Source organism: Telmatherina bonti (assembly GCF_933228915.1).
Source record: "Telmatherina bonti genome assembly, chromosome: 24".
In the NCBI taxonomy this organism is placed as follows: domain Eukaryota; kingdom Metazoa; phylum Chordata; class Actinopteri; order Atheriniformes; family Telmatherinidae; genus Telmatherina; species Telmatherina bonti.
This window is the reverse complement of record NC_136633.1, coordinates 26,603,335-26,624,119: the sequence shown is the minus strand read 5'-3', so window position 1 is coordinate 26,624,119 and position 20,785 is coordinate 26,603,335. Positions and strand designations below refer to the sequence as shown.

General features: G+C 40.7%; 1 protein-coding gene across 1 annotated transcript in view; it reads right to left on the bottom strand.

Annotated features, from left to right (window-relative positions):
- Nucleotides 1-4,028: 4,028 nt before the first annotated feature.
- Nucleotides 4,029-20,785, bottom strand: part of LOC306774203 (FERM and PDZ domain-containing protein 4-like) — a gene marked incomplete at its 3' end in the record, with an annotated part of 76,976 nt that continues 60,219 nt past the window's right edge. The window contains exons 9-16 of the mRNA XM_079264187.1: nt 16,250-16,369; nt 15,695-15,831; nt 13,758-13,884; nt 9,252-9,341; nt 8,971-9,153; nt 8,732-8,867; nt 7,447-8,451; nt 4,029-7,357 (exon numbers count right to left, since the gene is read on the bottom strand). Coding sequence (XP_079120313.1) covers nt 4,029-7,357; nt 7,447-8,451; nt 8,732-8,867; nt 8,971-9,153; nt 9,252-9,341; nt 13,758-13,884; nt 15,695-15,831; nt 16,250-16,369 — 5,127 coding nt within the window. The remainder of the gene's footprint in view (nt 7,358-7,446; nt 8,452-8,731; nt 8,868-8,970; nt 9,154-9,251; nt 9,342-13,757; nt 13,885-15,694; nt 15,832-16,249; nt 16,370-20,785) is intronic.

The following is a 20,785-nucleotide window of genomic DNA, read 5'->3' as shown; positions in this document are numbered from 1 at the left end:
CAATGCTGCTGAAGCGCACGACACTAGTTGCCGCGCGGGAGTGGTTTCGCCGCATTCGCTGACGTGATTGGTTAACGTGGCAGCGTGCGTGGAATACGCGCCCAATATGCAAATGAGCTCGGCCGAGTCTTCCCCCCCATGCGTCCCCCCGCTGCCGCACAACGTCACGTAAGGCACGCAGGATGCCACACACGCTGCCGTGCGTAGACACGTGACCTACGTGATGCCACACACGCTGCCGTGCGTAGACACGTGACCTACGTGATGCCACACACGCTGCCGTGCGTAGACACGTGACCTACGTGATGCCACACACGCGGCCGTGCGTAGACACGTGACCTACGTGAGCAAATCACAGGGCTCAGACGTTTGCTTACATCTTTTCATTACATTTATTTATTTTACATTATTATATTTATATATTCATGATTATTAGCTGTGGCTTATTATAATTATTTACATTATTATTACATTTACATTACAGACAGCTGCTGTGAATTTTACCTATGTGACACATTTTTTAACTGATAAACTACATTAAATCCTTCATTTTAAGTCGAGGATGGATTTTCATGCAGAAAAAATCTAAGATCCAACTCAATCTGTTGGTTTCCCTATATAGGCTGTTATGAATTGGCTTTCATTGTTTTTTTCTGTCTTTATAGCGTCTTGAGATCGCATTGCCGTGATATGACACGATATAAATAAAGTTGAATTGAATTAACAGGAATATTTTTGCTTTTATGGAATTGTTTTTATAACTGCTAGATGTGTCTGAAAGTTTATGTAGAATAAAAACTAAAAATAAAAACTATCTTTTGGAAAGTTAGGCTTTAGAAGCTTGAAAAATGACTTTCATGTGCGTTATTAAACTTAACAGTCATGTCAGCTTGCTCCAAGACCCATACTAAGACAATATTCACATTTTAATCTGGAAAATACTTTTCAAGACATTCTGTAAAAAGGCAACTTGTAATGTTGTTGGTCCAGGAGCATGAAATTAAATGTAAACATACCTTTAGATCAAAACTATAGTTTGAGATTAAATTCAAGTATAAAAAATGATTGACACAAGGTTAGTGTTTCATCACTGATAGTTATGGCAAGCCTGACAAAGATTGCAGTCAATGCAGAAAATGCATGCCGCTTGAGCCTGAATGAGAAACATTAGAGCTTAGGTGTAAGATCTTTCTTTCCAACCTAATATCTCATTTTGCATTTATATATTGTAAGAGTATGACCCCAAACTGGCAAAGTGCTGGTGGGAATCTGTCCTGAATATCAGCATCAGCCAATGTTTATCTGACTGAAAACATTACTGGTGGAAATTCAGACGTTCAGCGCTTACATGGAAACAAATAAAGTCACAGGTCAGTTGACTCTGTCTCATGTGTGAACAGATCTGGAGCAAATTATCTTAAAAACTTCAAGATGTTAAACATTTCTCAACTCTTCCAAAGTTTCCAAAAACAACTAAGTCTGCAAAACATGGTCCTGTTTCTATCCCCTGGAAATCTGACAGTGTAGTTTGAGCATATTAGAAAGAAAAAGATTTATTCTAATTAGACATTGACATGAAGACTGAGTGGCTGCTTGATTGGATTATGTTAAGTTTAACATTGCCTTCTTTGATGTCGTGACCCCCCCAGGTCACTCCAGGGTCTCAGGATTCTGAGAGGGTTGGATCAGATCATTGTAGTCTGACTTGGGCTTTTTTCAGTTCTGATTAGACAGTGTTTATCTTATCAAGCGCTGCAAATGTACATGCAACTGTCGACAAGCAGATTGGGCCAAATATGTGATGGTTCCGGGAATGACTCGGGAATCGGTCAAAATATATCTAAGAGCAGCAAATTTCCAAGCTTTTTCCACACGCTACTTTTCAGAAATTTACATTGAAGTAAAAATGAATGACACAAAAATAAATATTTATATATGTATCTGTAAAAGACTTTTAATAGGTTGTAAGATTATTGAAAAAAAAACAGGAATTCATCTAATCGAAATGCATCCTGATACATTGTGAGAAATATTACAGCATTCAAGCACAAAACATATCCCAAAACATAACAAAACACTCAAAGAGTTTATTTAACATCATTTCAACACAGTTAAGTCTGGTTGGTATTATAATACTGTAGTTTATTATGTCCGTACATTATTCAAATCGTTATTTCCTGTTTATTATATTTAAAAATATGGCAAAGTGGTCAATGCAATATTATTATAATAATAATAATCCTGTGATCTTGCAAAAACAAAATAAAACCTTCATGATGCAAAAGGGTTTAAATCAGTTCACTTTAACAGTCCATCAGAGATCCAGCGTAATATTAACATGTGAATATATTGCAACAGCTTACTTGTGGAATCAGATTTGTTTCAGAATCTCCAAGCAAAGCTTTTTAAAACTCAAGCAAAAAACAATTAAAACCAAAACTTTCTAAAACTTAAGTAAAATAAATGATCTCAAAATCAAAAATTATCAATCATCATGTAAACTATTAGGCTTTTATTTAGTTAAATTGTGTAGTTTTGTTTGCAGTTTCCTCTTCTTCTTTCTCTCCTCTGTATTTGTTTGGGCTTCACAATCTTTGGTTTTGATTCTTGATTGTTTGGTTTCATTCCTGGTTCAAACCTTTCATAGCCGGGCTCTTTTCTGATTGGCTGGTGGGTTTTTAAGTAACACAGTTGTAGCCAAGATGTTGTTTAAACCCTTGTATATGTATGCCAAATTCAGCTTTGGGTTATGTTTACACCCATGTCTGTTTTATCACCAAGTGTGCAGTTTGCATCAGTTTCCAGATACAAGTCTAGAGTAGACTTTTATGGGGAAGTGTTTTAACTACTGAAAAGGTGCTGAAAAGTGAAAGTGGCTGAGTTAATGAGGATTCAGAAGTAAACATTTAACTAATCTTCTAATGGTTTTAAGGATGTTTACATTGTTATGGTTAAGCACCACAGATTAATGCTGATGATGAAAGAAAATGACCATTAAACAATAACAATTAAACAGTTTCAAATTCTTTGTCAGAGAATCAGAAGTAGTTTTAATTTTCAACTCCTTAAACTTCCTAAGAAAGTGTTTGTACACCTCATTGGGCTACAGCTGTGTCACTCCAAAACTCGCCAGCCAATCAGAATGCGTCCCTGAAAGAACCAGCCCATAAAGGGTTTGTCCCAGAAATGAAACCAAACAATCAAGAATCCAAACCAAAGACTGTGAAGCGCAACCAAAAAGAGAGAAGAGAGAAAGAAAGAACAGGAAACTACAAACAAAACTACTCAATTTAATCAAAGAAAAGTAATAGTTTTCATCATGATTGATCAGTTTTGATTTTGAGATAATTTATTTTACTTAAATTTTAGACATTTTTGTTTTTAGTTGTTTTTTGCTTGAGTTTTAAAAAGTTTTGCTTGGAGATTCTGAAACAAATCTGATTCCATACTTCCTCACTGGACTGACAGCGACATGTTTACGTAGAGCTCTACGATGCATTTTTATCACCATCGTAGTAAAACCACACATCATGAATTACATGAACTGAAAATGAATTCACTGCAATTCTGCAACATTAAAGCAAAATTAAGCTGAGCCTTTCCTGGCTTCTTGAAACTGCTACTGCAAAGAATAGAATTATAGTATAATTATTTACATTAAATACACTTTAGATAAGTTAATGCACAGGTAAAAGGGTATAGTATCTATTAGGTACATATGCTACAAAGATCTGTGACAGTATGGCTTTGTATATATACATCATGATAATGTCATCAGAAAAAGCAAGTGCAGTCAGATGACTTTCTTTCAGCATCTCGGTAATCTCTTCTATGTTATGTAGCTTTAATATTAAGTCTAACTGCAATACATTTTACACCTTTTTTTTTAAATATTGTGATATAAAGACAACCTAGATGCGATATAAAAATATAAACGACTCTTCCAGACAACTCAAAAACAGAAAGATGCTTAAAGACAGGCTTCTACTGACTGCATAGGCCACACTATAAAGCATTAGGAGTAGCCTCTACTTGCTTAGCAGCGTTTTAAGGGAGCGGGTGAGTGCGTTAGCAATGGCCGACATGGTGCTGGAGTGGCGGACCAGGGCTTTGACGCTGTGCTCCCCTGGTGCTCCTATGGTGGCAGCCTCAGCTGCTTTGAGCAAACAGATGTAGTTCATGACAACCTCGTCGACCTTTGCCACCACCTCTCTTTGTTGGTACGAAGCCGAGGCGCCGAGCCCCCTGACCAGACACATACAAGCTTCGCAGAGACAGCATAGCACCTGAAAGCTACATGTAACAGCTAGCAGCATTTCATCTGGACTACTGTGGGCCTGCGCCATTCTCCGGCATGCCCGGCCTAATTCTTTTGACTCAATGGACAGGAGTTGCTTGTACTGGGAGACATCCTGTATGGGCATCTGGACTCCACGGTCGCATCGGCCAATACTGGATCTCACCAGTGCAATGAGTTCGTTAGCATCACGGCGGACATCGTTGAAGCCAGAAGGGAAGCTGTACATGCGGTCCTTGAGAGCATTGATTCGTGCCAGGCGGTCGCTGAAGCTCATGTTGTTGAGGACCTCTCCATACAGCTGTTCCCCTGCAGTGTCCACTCCTGAGCCACAGAGGGATAGGCCAGATGCAGCAGAACCATGATTGTCAATACTCCCTCCACCGCGGCTTCCTCTAGGCCTCTCCCACTCGATCTCATCCTCTTCTCCTTCACTTTTACGTTTAAAGAAACAGTAGCTAAAGGGTCCGTTGCATCTCCAAGGACTGGTGTCTAGTTTCTGAGAGCCCTTCGTGTGTTTAGAGTCTTTTTGCAAAGGAAAAGCGACGGATGCCCTTCTGTTATCCACCCCCCCACCTGTAGACCAACATGTGTTATGGGAGAACACAGAACCTTGGGAGTAGCTCTTTGAGAGACGTTTCCTTGTCGGTCTCCGTTGGGCTTTGTTCTCACCTTGTTGAGACGCCGGTGGTGACAAAGGCTGCTGGCTCCGGCTCCGTGTAGGCTTATCAAACAGAACCTCCACACTCCCAGAACTGGCGGTCACATTACTGGAGCTACGTTTGAGCTCCCTGCCTCTCTGCAAGTTACTGCCGAAGGTCTCTGCGTTAGGCAGGGTTGAGGATGAGGCCTGAATGTGGTTCTGATTCTGCCGGGACTGGATGGAACGGATGGAATCTTGCAAGCATCCTGAGCTAGCATTGTCTTGCAGAGGCAGAGATAAAGGTGGAGGAGGTGGCGGAGGAGGTGGAGATTGTGGGTTGGATGTTGGAGATGCAATGCAAGCTCTTGAGCTACTCGATGCTTGACGAATGAAAGCTGAAGGGTGGTCTCCCTTTCCTATCGAGATGGCACTGTGATCTCCACATTGGCTACTCAAACTGGGAGCGGCAGAAAAACAAAGAGAATCACTCGGACGTGGATACGACTGACGAGCTGCATATTTCGTCCTCAGCTCTGACTTGAACCAGTCCTCTGTGCTGCCACCAGGTTGGCTTCTTGAACGAGGTGGGGGGCAGTTATTTGTACCGTCAACATCCCGGTTTCTGCTCTGATTCAATCCTCCATCCCGGTTAAAGAAGTCCTCTCTTTTACAATGTGACAGAAACTGCTCAGGATCCATGCCGCTCCTCCTCAGCTCACTTTCCAGGCCAGAAAAGGAGCTTCTCCTCTCAGCAGTAGCTTGCCTGAAATCCAAACTTTCATTTTGTCTTTGAGCGTGGACATCAGGGCTTCTCTTGAGTTTGGCTGGAAGTGTTGCAGAATGGTAAGAGTATTGATTTTTATTTATGACCTGCAAGGAGGCTGCATGAGGCATGGCTAAATTTGGGCTGAGGAAAGGAGATGATATGGAAGAAGGCATACATGGACAGCGAGCAACGTTGTTGCCCCTGTTCTTAACCATTTCAACAAGCTGAGGGTTGCTAGTGATGAAGCGCCTGGTGTCTTTCTTCACTGCCCCTCCCATGCCGGCACTGTGCAGCTTCCCTCCTTGATGCATCTGGCTGACTGTTAGGTAGTTAATCAACTGCCTATAAGCTTCGCTGCCTTCCTTAGGGTTAAGCCCCTTAAAGCCTGCCTGCTGTTTAGCGTGCACATCATTGTGGGGCTTCTTACTTCTTGTCCCTGCAGTCTCCTTATGCGTAGATGGTGTGGCTGAGGAGGGTCTGCCAGGTTCCGCCCCAGCTAAAGGGGGGTGAATGTTTGGCAGCATTTTCCGAAGGAGGGCAGGGTCTGCATGAGGATGGAGGTCTTTTCCCTGAGGAAGTCCTGGTTTGTTATCTTCGTGGTTTTGCATTCTTAGCAGAGAGGAAGAAGAACTAGAAAGTGGGTGCCTTTGCAAACGGTGGTGTTTGGACTCAACTGCACCGGGGCCGAGCGGAGAGTCAGTGGGTGTGCCACACACACTGCTGTTGGTGCTGCCACCTGCATCCAGTGATGAGCACAGAGACCCCTGCAGTGAACTGAGGGCTTCTCCTTGCAAATTTGAGATTCTTTTAGCCAAGTGGTACTCACACAACCGCGCAACACTCTGCTGTCTTGAAATTGGCTGATGGTCACTTTGAATGTCTGAGCCCTGGTCAGAACCCCCTGATCTGGGATGTTTGGATGGGGACAACAGTGATGCTACAACTAGATGTTCGTCTTCAGTTGCAGTGCCGTCTGCAGAACAGTTCCCCATGCTGACAACATCTAAGAAGCGATCAGAAGCGGTGGACAAAGGGCGGGCATTTCTGCGACGGTCACGATGGAGGCTGTTCACTGTGATGTCCTTGCTTCCAGAATTTTCCGCTGGAAAAGAAATCTGTCTCCTCTGACTTTCATCTTGCTCGCAGAACGAAGTGCGCTGGTCTAAGTCAAAACAGCTGCGTCTGCTGCTGCTCTCACCTCGATGCCCTTCCCTGGTGCTGAAGGTGTTGTACTTTCCACTAGAGTCTGCAGATTTTTTATGGTGTTTTCCTCCCGGCGTTGTGGAATTTGGACGCTGGAGGCTGGCTGACAGGTGAATTTGAGACCTCATCTCCTGCGTGTCTGGCCCCGATGATGTTGTATCCAAATGGGGGCTCCGTCTTGGTGGAACCGCCGGAGGCTGAAGATGTCGTGTCGGACTTCGCCGTTTCTTTTCTACTGTGCTACACGTGTTGGGTGAGACTGGAAATTCGGTTTTCTCCTCGAGTAAAGGTTGGTATCCTTCCTTTGTGGCCACCAGGAGACGCATGTGGCTCTCGTTGAGCCGATGAGTAGCAGCTAGTTCAGAGATTTCAGTCATCTCTGAGGAGTTGGTCTCATTGCCAGAATCTGAGGATGACTCTGGGCTGAAGCCGTGAGATATGTAAACACCTAAATGATAAGAGAGATAAGAGTTAAATGGATCGTTTAGCAAACCACAAGGATGAAACATGACATGTTCTTATGTGTACTGAAATCACCTGGATTGTTCCTGCCAGGAGGCGGCGGGGGCGGTCTCTGTTCACTAACTGACAGATCCGCCAATGCTTGTAACGTATCCATGACGGCATTCTCCAGCCTTCTTTCCCCTCCTGTGCTCCCTTCCCCTTCTTCTCCTTCCCCATGAGTTGGAATAGCATCAATTAAAGATACTGGAATATCATCATTGTCAAATGTACTAAGTGGCCTTCCCTCCGGGGCCACGTCTTCATCCAGACTGTCTCGAAACCCTGGCGGAGGAGCTGCAATTGCAAGGTTGAGCCTCTGCAGAAGAGCGTCGTCCTCATCCTCATCAACACCGTCATCTCCCTCAGGAGGAGGTAACGATGTCAGGTCGATAATGTCATCAGTAGAACCCGAAAGCTTGAGAAACGTCGCTTTGCTTGCAGCTGTGGGCAACTCGCCTCCTTGGTTGCCACCGTCCAAATCTCTCTCTTGTCCTTTTTCTCCCACTGGCGTCCCACCAGTGGAGTCTTCCTCACAAGAAGCGTCATCGTCATCTTCTGCATCATCAGTGGTGTCACGATAAAACAGATCTCTAAGTACCGGCTCCTCGCCACCTTCTTCAGTTATTATGTTGCTATAGACGTGTGTTAGATCGCCGAACTGGAACGGCACTCGTTCGGTGGTGTTGTTGTGTAGATACGGTGGTCTGCCTTCGGACAACTCTGGGCTCTCCGACAGTCTTTCATATCCTAAGTTCTTAGGTCTGTTCAGTGGTGGATTTCCCCCAAAAATGAAAGACACTTTGGCGCTCCGAGGCGAGTCCTGACTTTTGTTTCTGGCGGGGGGTAAAGGAGGTGGCACCAGACTTCTTTGTGCCCCAAAGTTGCCATCAGGGTTTAGGGGTTCTTGGAAATAAGGAGAAATGCTGTTTTCTCTCTGACTGCTCTCCGAGTAGTCCCTGTTGTAGACGCCTCCCTGTGATAGCTCCTCGTTGTCCCCCATAGATGTGCTGTACGGCCACTCCAGGATACGATCTTGACCTACAGGCATCAGCAAAGTGAGATTTTATGGTTTTATGTGTTTCATATTTTATTTGGATTAAATTTTAAAGCAACTGCCTGCTATTCACCAGATCTGGAGTGCTCTGCTTCAGCATGTTTAAGGTTTTATGCTGCATGGCCAAACATCCATTTTTAAGTCATGCAATCATGCACTGAAATCTATTCTTCAAGAATGTGTAATTTCTAATGCTTTGTGATGATTTCAAAAAAATATGAGCAAAATAGGCCTATTATTATTTTTAATTTAGGGATTACTCACCCGTTTCATCTCCTGAGTTATTGCAACTGGCCATGTTAAAAATAGATCTCCTGGAGTCCACTAGGAGGCGATAGTAGCCTGCTGTTAGACAAGCAAGGTTCATTGCATCACTTGATTCCATGATCAGTGTGATGGGCTGAGAAAATATGGAGAGAAGCGACAGAGGATCAAATAAAAGGAGAGCAAAGGAAAAAAAAGATATGAATTGTGTTCTAAAATTAAGACATATGCACCCTTACCCTGACATCCAGAACATGGAGCTCCAGTCGGACGTTGGTCTCATCTTCAGTGAGGATCTCAATGCGGTTTACGTGGCTGAAGTCAGCCAATAGGGCCACGAGGTTGGTCCGGGCGTTGATGACATGACTGATTCCATATCTCGGGCCCACTAGCAGCATCACCTCCGTCTGTTTCTCACCTTGCTGCAGGAAATAGTTCACAAGACAGTTAAAGGAGTCTGAAAACAACTTCTTGTGTTTGACAAAACCTTTACAAATCCCTTCAGGAATTAAGGTCTTACCAAAAGGATCGATTTGAACTCCCTCCCTCCGTAGAGTTTGAGCTCACTGAGGTACCTCAGGTAATGCACCTTGGCCTGCAAAGCAGTGAGCTGTGAAGAGAGGTGAAAGACATTACTAAGCATTCAGAAATGGAATCTCTCCAACCCAAATGGGAGTATTCGTCCTCTAATTTCAGGATGTAAAGCACTCTCAAGCCATTTTGATGTGGACCACTGATTTTCCATTATATCCCATCATATCATTTAAATCTGATCATAATCTCCAGAGCAGCTTCACTGCAGCACTCGTTATAGCTCACTGGTGTGGATGTACACATCTCCAGTCCTTTCTATGTTTATACATGTTCCTCTATCGGTGAGATTTAGATTTTATCTGTATTTACTGTTCATTTTCAGCTCTAGTTAACCAAACTGTCTCTTTAAACAGCTTTATTTGCAGCCTTTCTACAAAACCCAAAAGCATCTTTGCTTTGAATTGCATGTCGGCTAACCGACGCAGATTGGTTACATTTTTCCCAAAAGAGTGAATGCATGGTGAATACAAATATCCACTGCATCCTGCAGCTAGGGCTTGCTTAGCACGAATTAAAACTGACATAAAAATGACAGGATGCATGCAATGTTAGCTGAGGATGGAATACGTTTGCATAAACTATAATAAGTCAAAATTAAAAAAAATAATTTGGGTTTCTGAATATCGGTGGTTGAAAGACTGCTTATGTGAGATCAGATCAACTATAAATTAACAACAATAAAGTATTATAGGAGCCCTGTGGCAATAAAACTGCAGCAATACATTTTAAAATGTTGTCCATGGTCTGCATAAATATGGATATAATTTTATTTTTTTCCCCCAATTTCCACAAGTATATAAAAAGAATCCAATTAATCAATTAATATTAATCCTTTTTAATAGAGGAAAATGACCCATTACTAGTTATCAGTGGCATAGCTGCCGTACTCATGGGGAGATCTTTGAGCGTCAACTGAACTGAGTCCAAACTCTAAAACGAAGGTCAGCATATTTTTTTTTTATCACTATCTAAGATGTTCTAACATCTTAACAACCAGGTGGAAAATTTTTGTCACAGCTGTTAAATTAGATTTTTTTTTAACTAATTGGACAATTTCATAAAAATATATTAGCTGCTGAAGTTGATGGCAACAACAAGTCTTGAAAAGGTTGGACAGGATCAACACAAGGCGGGAATACAAAGTGACAAGGAGACTAAATTGAGTACTGGATTCCCCATCAAGCACTATTTTAAAAACGGGCATGGTTGTACCGCTCAAGTCACTGCAGCGGCTAATCAACACTTCCCAATTCTGTTTAAAAATGGACACAGCATCCTCTGGACTACAGAGAAGAGGCACGCTTCACTTTGTTATCGCCACTCAGCCACATCTGTGATGTATGAAGGTAGATTAGTCCATATAATCTCACAACTGTCACACCTGGAAAGGCTCTTTTGGTGCTGAAAGGTGTGTATCTTAGTGCAGCATCTGCTCTGAGCCAGAGTTGGTCTTATTTCGGGAACGTTTTGCATAATTCAGCAAGACAATGCTAAACCAGATCAGGGTTCTGGGCTGCCCTCAGTGCAGTCAACACCTTTCACCCACTGAAACCATTTGGATCATTTGGAAACACAAAACAAACAAAGGAGGCTATGACCAGAAACAATTTAACATGTAGACTAGAAAAGAATAGGATAATACTCTTCTCCCATAGATTCAGCAGCAAATGGGTTAGGGTTACCCACATTTCCATTACAGTTTTTCACAAAAGTGATATTTTTAAGTTTTGACAAGCAACAATTGTGATTTGCAGGTGTGTCATGAGGTAATGTTTTCCTGTGTCCTTTGTTCTTGTCGTATTTTGTAGGTTGTTACTGTTTCGCCTTTGTCTGTGTTCAGTAGTCCACCTGGGTTCATTCAGCTAATTTGTTTTACCTATGTCTCGTTGTGCTCTGTGTATTTATACCCCTCAGTTTTTGTCTTGAGTTGCTGGATCATTGTGTTAGTTCCCTGTGTTTGTCTGTTTAAATTAAATCAGTCATTAATCTGCATCCCAGTTTTCTCATCTCTGCGTTTGGGTCCACACCCTCACCGCCACCGTGACAAGGTGTTTTCATTGAGCAGTGTTTAGAGCAAAAGCCTCATTTCTTGTAAAATCTCATCCGCCTAACGAGATTTTATAAGAATTGCGACGTATGCAAGGTAGCCAAGTAGCGTTATTTTAGGGTTTTGGACGTGCTGTGGAGAATTTGCCACAGCTTTTTGAAACCTCTCTCCCCCATTTCCTTTCCTAATTCATTGTAAAGGACTAAAATTTGCCATTGTTTGTTCCATCCCACGATTAACCACCTACTTCGGGGGCATGTTAATGCGAAAAAAAAGTGTTTTACACACTTTTGCTATTTACTAATATTGCCTCATTGGAGCTAAAAAACCTTTAAATAATACTTGGTTTTTTTTTTATGTATGTTTTCATAATCTCTCTCTCTCTTTTTTTTTTGTTTTTGTGACATTTAGTTTTTGTGCAATTCTAGGTGTAATGGAAACATAGCTAGTGCTAAACATAGCCCCGTCTTTTTTTGTTTTCTTTTTTAAAAAACATATTTCTTTAAATTTAAGAAAAATGTCTCACTTTAAAAATTTCCAACCTACTGTTATTTCCAGTTACATAGTTTTACAATTTAAGTTTTACTTTTAGAAGTTGTTTCAGAATCAGATTATATTTTAAGTCATAATTCTACAGATATATAGAAAAGGTATGCCAAACTTTAAACCACAGCTGTGCCGTTAATTCCTGGTTTCTTTTTATTTTGAAGCCCCAGAAGAAATTTTGAGTAGTTTGAGAAACCTTTGTAGTAACCAGTGACATCACACGTAGGTTTCTGAAGAACTGAATTGAAGCTTGGTGGGCGGTTCCTACCATCACCATGCGTGTCATCTCGCCCGAAAAATACAAATATGGGCAAAGAGGCGGAGCTGAGAGGGGGGCCGTGAGCATCATGGTGGATGATTGACATCGAGCGAACTCTGAGCTTTCTGTAGCTAAGAGCTAACCGAGCTAACCTGGAGATAACAGGAACTAACCAGCTAACGGAGGTAAGCGGGCTAAAGCTAAGTCACGTTGTTAACCGGAGAGAAACTGCAGTTGTTCTATGTCCTTCTTGCTTGAAGCAGGAAATCGGGTACCTGTCAATCAAAAGGACACGCCCCTAAATATGCCAAATTTCATGATTAAATTATTTTTAAACGGGCGAGTTAGAAAAAAATTCACTCCCCCCACAGTTGTCATGAAGGTAAACCTGATCTATTAAACCAAAATCTGATTTTTGAACCAGGATGTAAACATGTTTATTTCTGCTGTGAAGTTGGTCTTTTTCACATCGGAGTCTATGGGGATTTGCTCTGGTTTTGAGCCCCTAATGGAGGAGGGGGGAACTGCAGTTTTACAGACTTATGCATAGGGTTCACTTTTAACCGCTGCAGTTTGCCGCTTGGTTGTAACTAGTGCTGGGGACAAGTTACAAAGTAAGTAAGATTACAGTAACAATATTACTTTTTTGGGTATTGAAGTAAATTAATGAACTATACTTAAATTGTTGGTAACAAAGCTACTTCACTGTACTGTAAGAAAGAGCGTTCCTGTGTTACCTGAGCCACGTTTGCATGTGTGTAAAGTTCTGATCTGTTAAAGTAATGCGTGCACGGGCTGCCCGTGTGTGTCCTTGCCTGGGCATGTTGCCATAGAGATTGATTTGAGTGAAGTAACTGCTCGTCTGAAGGAAGGAGCAATACTCTCTTTCCTTCCAGTTTATTGCTCGAAAGGACAAAAACACTCGCTTGAAATGAACTCTGCGGAGACGACCGGTGTCTTTCAACTAAATGTAAATGACTTATTTAAGCATGTACTGACACAGCATGGCAACATCACAGCCTCCTTCATCATGTTGTTTGGTGATTTCATGCCAGCGACACAATACCTGTTCCAACATTTTCCATGTTTAACAAGTGATTCAGGCTTTATGAAGACATTAATTTCATTTTTATAAAAGGCAACGATGGATTAGCGCCGAAAGCTAAAGTTTATGCGAGGCTCAATCGAATTTTGTCCCACGACTGATTTGTTCTTGTCAAAGTCAATATGGTTTTCAGAGACTGAACAGACCAGCAGGTGTTTGTATCATTTAGACAGTTTTATAAAGAGTTGAAAGGTTGAGCCCTGGTTGGATTACCTGCCCCTGACTGGGATATGTGTGTGTCTGAATATGAATATGAATATCTCATTATGCACAAAGTTTGACTTGTTAGTCACATTAGAATTCAAGCGGTGTCTCAAGAAAAGGTCTTAGGTTGACACAGGTGAGAACCTTTACAAGGGCGCATGGCAGCAATGCTATTTTGGGATAATGCAACAGAAGACAGAGAAAGAGTGTGTGTGTGTGTGCATCAGGAGTTTGTGAACAAGGGCAAAGAAAGACAAAGAGAGCCGCTTACTTTTTTCCCCGGAGGCACAAGGTTCTGGTTGGTTTTGAGAATATGAGTCAGAGCCTTCTTGATGTTTTTCTCCTTCATGCTGGACAGCACAGTCGGAGGCAGGAACAGTGACAGACCCCACTCCTTTCTGTTGAGAGAAGATTGATTTCAGGATAAAGTCGCCCTTAGAGAGAAAAACCAGCACTTCCAACAGACTTGGGTTAAACACTTGCAGTGAAAAGGTAGAAAGTGGATGAAGTTTCCACTTGGGCTGCCTGTCAGAGTGAGAACAAAAACACTGGATTGACTCTCAGGAGGGGAGCTTGCTTTGTTTAAAGCATTTCCTCAATAGGTCACGAAATGTAAGAGAATTTCCTGCTTTCTGTTGTGCTGCGCCACATCAATAAAAATGCAAGCCTAGAGATAAAAAGCAACTTTTATATTTCAGTTCATCGGTAAGTCATGATGAATAAAAAAAAAAAAAAGTAAGGAAATTGGTGTTTGGTCAATTGCTTTTCCCCTTGAATGATTGACTATACAAACAAGCTTGTGACCTTAACATTGATGTATTACTTGTAAGGGTTGGAATGAGACTCAGTGGGGATGCCGGAGGTTTTCTTCCTGTTGAAGTGGAGTTTTTTCCTTCCCACTGTCGCCACATGCATGCTCAGGATGGAAGATTGGATGGAAGTCATGACTCGATGCAATCAGTTGGTTTCTATTATAAGATATGAATTAATTGGCTTAAAATGATATGTGTGTTCATTTGTGTCTGTAAAGTGTCCTGTGAAAACATTGTTGTAAAGTGGGGCGATACAAATAAAGCTGAATTGAGTTGAGTTGAATCCCATATCCGAAGAACTGTGCCAGAGCGATCAACACAACCACGCTGGTTGACCTTCAAAAACTCATTTGAGGAATGGGATGCCACCCCATAGTGAAATCTGACCAGGCTCGTGACCAACATGGGAAGGAAGTGCCAGGCTGTTCTGGCTGCGTATGGATCTTCCATCTCTGACAGTGTAAAATGAGTCAAGTGTAATAATGGCCAATATGTGTTTGAGTGTATGTTGTGCCCCCCTTACAAGCTGTAATGTGCTTTAAAGGTGACTTATCAGGCTGTCCAACCAAGGAAAGAACTTAATTTTACCTTTGATTTGATACCTCCATATCTAGTATTGGATTTCATACTTTTTAAAATACTGCAGTGCTGTTGTGCAAATACAAAACATGCAGTTTATTTTAATTTCTAAGAGCTTTATGCAATAAATATAATAATTATGACTGTCTATGACGGCCAATCAGATTGTTATATCATCATGATGTTGCTGATGTTTATTTTGACAGCTTTATTTTAATATTTTCCTGGTTTAATGCAGGTTCTTGAGCACCGTTTCCTTTTAGTTTAAGAAATGTAGTCATTTTAATTTTATTTGTAGTTCTGAAATGAATTAAAAATATTGATATTAATCTTATTTTTATATACTTTATGAAAATATATATTTCATTTTCATGTATAAGAATTTCGTCAAAGTATGGTTATGGGTTGTATTTGTATTTAATACTACTTTAGCTATAATGTTATTAATGCACACTGCATAATTGTGAGATTTTCTTCAAAGGGGCAAAAAGTATTTGTCTCTGTATTGACATTGGTGAAAAACTTCGAAATGTTAATTTAATTCTGACAGGAAAATTTTTAGTTTTACCCATTTCATCCCAATTTTTGTAAGTTACAATACTCATATCACTGAAGGGGAGAAATAATCAGTTAATCACAAATTTCCTTTTTTTTTGTGATTAGTTTACTTTAAGTATTTCTAGAATAGCTTTAATTATTATAAGTAAACAAAACCAAAGTTTCATCTAGTCCATGATTTAAGCCAATAAAGAGTTTAATATTAAAGATATTGGTCAGAATGCCAAACACACAAGCAAACATTCATGTGAAAACTTACTGTATATATTTCAGAGAGACCTTCTGGCTCTGTCTGGTTGTCATGGAGAGGATGTACATCTGCAGAGCAGCCAATCGCAATGCTGCGTCGTACTTCAGCTCTGGACCGAATCGCTCTAAAACGACATCGTTGCAACTCTGCAGCAAATGAAGCAAGGTTTACGGTTAGTTTTGGAAGGCTTTTGAGGTGCATTTCATGCCTTGAAAGTACAAATGGAGCAGCAGTACCTCTCCACTGAGAAAGAATAAGTTGTTCTAAACCTTTATGGCTTGAGTTTCCTTCAAAGGATGAAGGATAAGAGGAAAATGATTGCTTTTCCTGCTCTCTGGCTATTAAACTACCATGACTATTAAAGGGATCCTACATAGAAAGACTATTTTTGAGAATTACTTCATTTGATAATGAGGATTCTTGCTCAAAATAATTAAATCTGAGGAACTGAATTATATTTCATAAATCATGATGAAACTATGTGGTAGCAGACACTTTGTAATTTCTTCTTCAAAGTTCCAAGTTCTGCTTCACTTAATTCCTCATCCAGTATTGTGACTATACCTGAACATAAAGGTATTCGAATGCCACAGCATCCCTTCGGAGCAGCTCCACTGGGTCCCTGGGCATGAAAGTGAGCCTAAAGAAACACTTCATCTTGTCAGAGCCAGGTCTCTGAGTCACCTGAGGACAATAAACAGAGACAAACAGAAGCATGAACACTTAGTTGAAAGATAATAGCATTGGCAGAAAGGATGATTAACATCTAGAAGTGTATCAAAATGAGAATCTGGTAAAAATAATGTGGTAATCTCTTAAGCCAAAAGGTCAAAGAAAAGCTGTTCTACTGTGATGTAAAGGAAGATTTAGGGTGCATTCCCATCAGGATAGTCCGCTAGACTCGGTCTGATGGGGTCTCAGGTCAGTTGTAGGGGGGTGTATCCATGTGGACCGAGATTGTGTTCACGCTTTGGTCAAATGAGCCAAACCTACGATAATATATCCTCATTCTCACAAGAATGTCCTCATTCTCACCAAAGATGGCGCTGCACAAGTATTTAAAAAAAGAGAGGACAAGACCTGAGTGAAGAAGAAAACAGTTTTCTCGAATTAAACATGGAGATGAAACTATGACTGTTTTGGGTTTTTATTGTCTTATGCAAGTATACTGCAGAAATACACTGTAACAATGGACGCAGTATGAACACCAGTCAAAGCAGACGACCCTTAACGCCATCGCTATGTATTTACCCACAATGCAATGCTACACCACATGCAAGAAGTGACTTTTTTTGTTGTCTGCTTCTTGTATTTGGTCTGTTTGAAGCAGACTGAGACCTGAATTTGAAGGTGGACCGAGTCCGCTTCTTTGGTACAAATCAGAATTTGTTTGGCGCGTTCACTGCTCCAAAAACAAAGCAGACTTTCTGAGCAAGCGGACCAGGATTCGAATAAAAAAGGCTGATGTGAATGTGCCCTAAAGCAGTGTTGCAGAAAGACATATGCTGTCAAGCAAGCACATGGTTCAGGTAACATTAACTAATAATAGCTAACATTAACAAATAATAGCTAAATTAAGTGCTAATATTAGCTAATGTTAGCCAACATGTTGGCTAACATTTGATAATATTGATTGAATTCTCTGAGTTTGCACTGCAAAGAAACTTTCAGAAGCCTGACCGATGGTACCTAGCAAGCACAGAGTTCAGTTAACATTAACAAATTATAGCTAAATTATAACATTGTGTCATGCTAGTCAACATGTTAGCTAATATTTGGTAATGTTGACTGGATTCTCTGAGTATACACTGCAAGGAAACATTCAGTAGCCTGACATATGCTACCAAGCAAGCACAGAGTTCAGCTAACATTAACTAATAATAGCTAAATTATGTGCTAATATTATGTAATGTTATTCAACATGTTAGCTAACATTTAGTAATGTTGACTGAATTCTCTGAGTTTGCACTTCAAGGAAGCTTTCAGAAGCCTGACCAAGGCTACCAAGCAAGCACAGAGTTCAGCTAACATTAACTAATAATAGCTAAATTATGTGCTAATATTATGTAATGTTATTCAACATGTTAGCTAACATTTAGTAATGTTGACTGAATTCTCTGAGTTTGCACTTCAAGGAAGCTTTCAGAAGCCTGACCAAGGCTACCGAGCAAGCACAGAGTTTAGCTAACATTAACTAATTATAGCTAAATTATAATATTATTTCATGCTAGTCAACATGTTAGCTTATATTTGGGAATGTTGACTGAATTCTCTGAGTTTACACTGCAAGGAAACTTTCAGAAGCCTGTCTTATGCTACCAAGCAAGCACATAGTTCAGCTAACATTCATGAATAATAGCTAAATTATGCGCTAATATTATGTATTGTTAGTCAACATGTTAGCTAACATTTAGTAATGTTTAATGAATTCTCTGAGTTTGCATTTCAAGGAAACTTTCAGAATCCTGGCCTATGCTACCAAGAAAGCACAGAGTTCAACTAACATTAAACAATAGCTAAATTATGTGCTAATATTATGTAATGTTCATCAGCGTTAGCCAGCGTTAGCCAACGTTAGTCAAGAGAACACTTGGTTTGGGGAAAATGCGCCCTTTATGTACCTTTGGGATTATTGCAAGCCTAAAAAAGGTCTCATTCAAGGTTTGAGTTTTCTGTTGATGAATCAGTGTCTGATTTTTTTTATGGACCAACGTTGTAGATCAAAGTATTTTTACCCCACAGAAGAAATTTCACCAGAAGTCTTGTTTTTTTTTCTCTATGGTTTGGAGGAGTCAGCTTTGGGATCTCATTTCTTGGATGGCAGCCTCTCCATTCAAGAGAAAGGAAACTCTCTTGGCTCTGGTGTTCTCACAGCCTCCAGTTCATGGAGTGTGTACTGTGGTAGGTTTTGAGTTGGTCCTGATGACTCAGACATTATTCCTTTCAGCTAAAGGTGACAGTTTTTGATTATTTTAAATCCTAAAGTCTATTTGGGTTGATGATCTTGGATTGCTGTGATGTTCCTTTTCAGATATACAATGCACAAATAAGACTCTTGTGTAATTTCTTGTTCAGTCGATTTAGCTTTGTCAAATAAAACCTTTCATGTTAGTACAGGGAAGGTGTTTGCTGCATCATCACCACACAGTCTAAACGAGGTTCAGCAAAACCCAGATGAATAATCTAAGTTTGTTATAAATAATTTAAACATTTATGTATAATGTTGAGTTTAGAATATCTACGATAAATTCAGACAAATGTACTTTTTCCATTAAAGATTTAAGTTGTACCATTATTCTGCCCCAGAAAAAGAGATGATGCCTTCAGAAACATTCATTAACTTGTTGCCTAACATTCATTTTTATTCCCTTGAGACTCAGAGGTTAGGCAGCTTTATCAGCCTCACCTGGTGACTTCCAAGCCCAACTTGCCTGCCAACTTGGCTGCTCAGGTCTCAGTCTGACAAACATGCACAATCATCCAAAGATTAGACCACAGTCCAGGTCACATTTTGTGGTCTTGCATGCAGTCCAGACAACACCAACTAGCAATTAGCTGGCAACTCCATTGCTACTTTCAGCAACTCAGAGAGGAGGGCTGTCAGTACATCTCATGGCTAAAGGTTCAAAGGGTTAATCTGCTTTCCAAGTAACAGATGTGACTCATGTGAACAGAGTATGTGATCTTATTGCTCTCATCAAGTGGAGATCTCCAGCATGCACCTGGCAAGTTTGCATCGAATGTAAGTGTGACAAGTTTGGAATAAATAGTACTTCCAAGTTGTCAGTTGAAAAAAGGTGGATTGTCCTCCATAGGTTGGGAATGAGTTGCGGCTCAGAAGGATGATTTTAACTAACCAATGGTCTTATTCACAAATGGGAATACAACAGAGTATCACAGGAGATTGAGTAATGCCGGTGTTTGACTGATCTGTCTTGGTGACAAGAGCCGAACAAGCCAAAGCTGTGGGCTTAAACTGATCGATGTCCGCACTCATTTTATCCAATCCAACACAACCTCACTCCAACATATTGTCATGGACTTTGGGTAGGGGAATGAAAGAATGAGATCACAAATAGAAACTGCAGAAAAATTTCTCCAGGCTCAACTTTGAGGAAGAGGTGAGTAGCTCTGTCATCAGAGAAGAGTTGCTACTCATTCGCATTGAGAGGAGGAGAAATGAACCATTCATTTGATTCAGGTGTTTTGGAGAAGGATTGCATGTAAACCTTGCAGGATTGTGCAGACTGGACTTGGACACCCCTGCCTTTGAAACAACACCCAAGGAAGGTTTTCAGGACTTGATTCCATAGGTGTTTTTAGACCATTTTTGGGGGGAGCTGAAGCACAGCTCCAACATGAATCTGATTTGTTTTTGTACTTTAGTGTCAGCGGTTTTTAAAATAATTAAAAAACCAAACTAACTATGAAAGTGAAGAAACTATATCCTACCTGGTTTAAAAAGTAATATTGTAACACCATTCCACACGCACACACACATCCACCATCAGGCCGCCGTAATGGTTTAATCTATTGATCTATCGTCCTACCTTCCCCAACCCAGACAGGGAGAAATCGTAGCGCTCTCCGCTGAATGATGCGCTGCCTGAGTTGTTTAACCGCAATAGAAGTGTGAGTTACTGGATTTCACCAGGATTTGTTGCACAATTAACTTCTACTTCATACCGACACATTTTTATGATCACCAGTCCTCCTGATTGCTCCTGCGCTTAAACTTAGGTTACTCTTCATGTGTGTTGAGGTAGAAGCTAGCTGACGTTTTTCTAGTTAATGTTCCAGGTGTTAAGTACCACTGTCCTGTTTAAACGAATGAGAGAAGCTAGTTTCTGTGTCAATTTCATGTGTTTATAATAGACATTGTGTTAATAATGCCAAGCTAACACGATGCCCATTAACCTAAGTATCAGGTAAGAGTAACTATATGAATCTTTTGATATCACTTCATAAACATAAAACACATTGTTAGGGTGTGTGCCATGAACAGCATTAAGAAGACTTCATTTATCAGTATCCTTTATTATATATCTATATATAGAAGCTCTCTGGATGCTCAGCACCCCTAAACCTCTGAATCTAGAA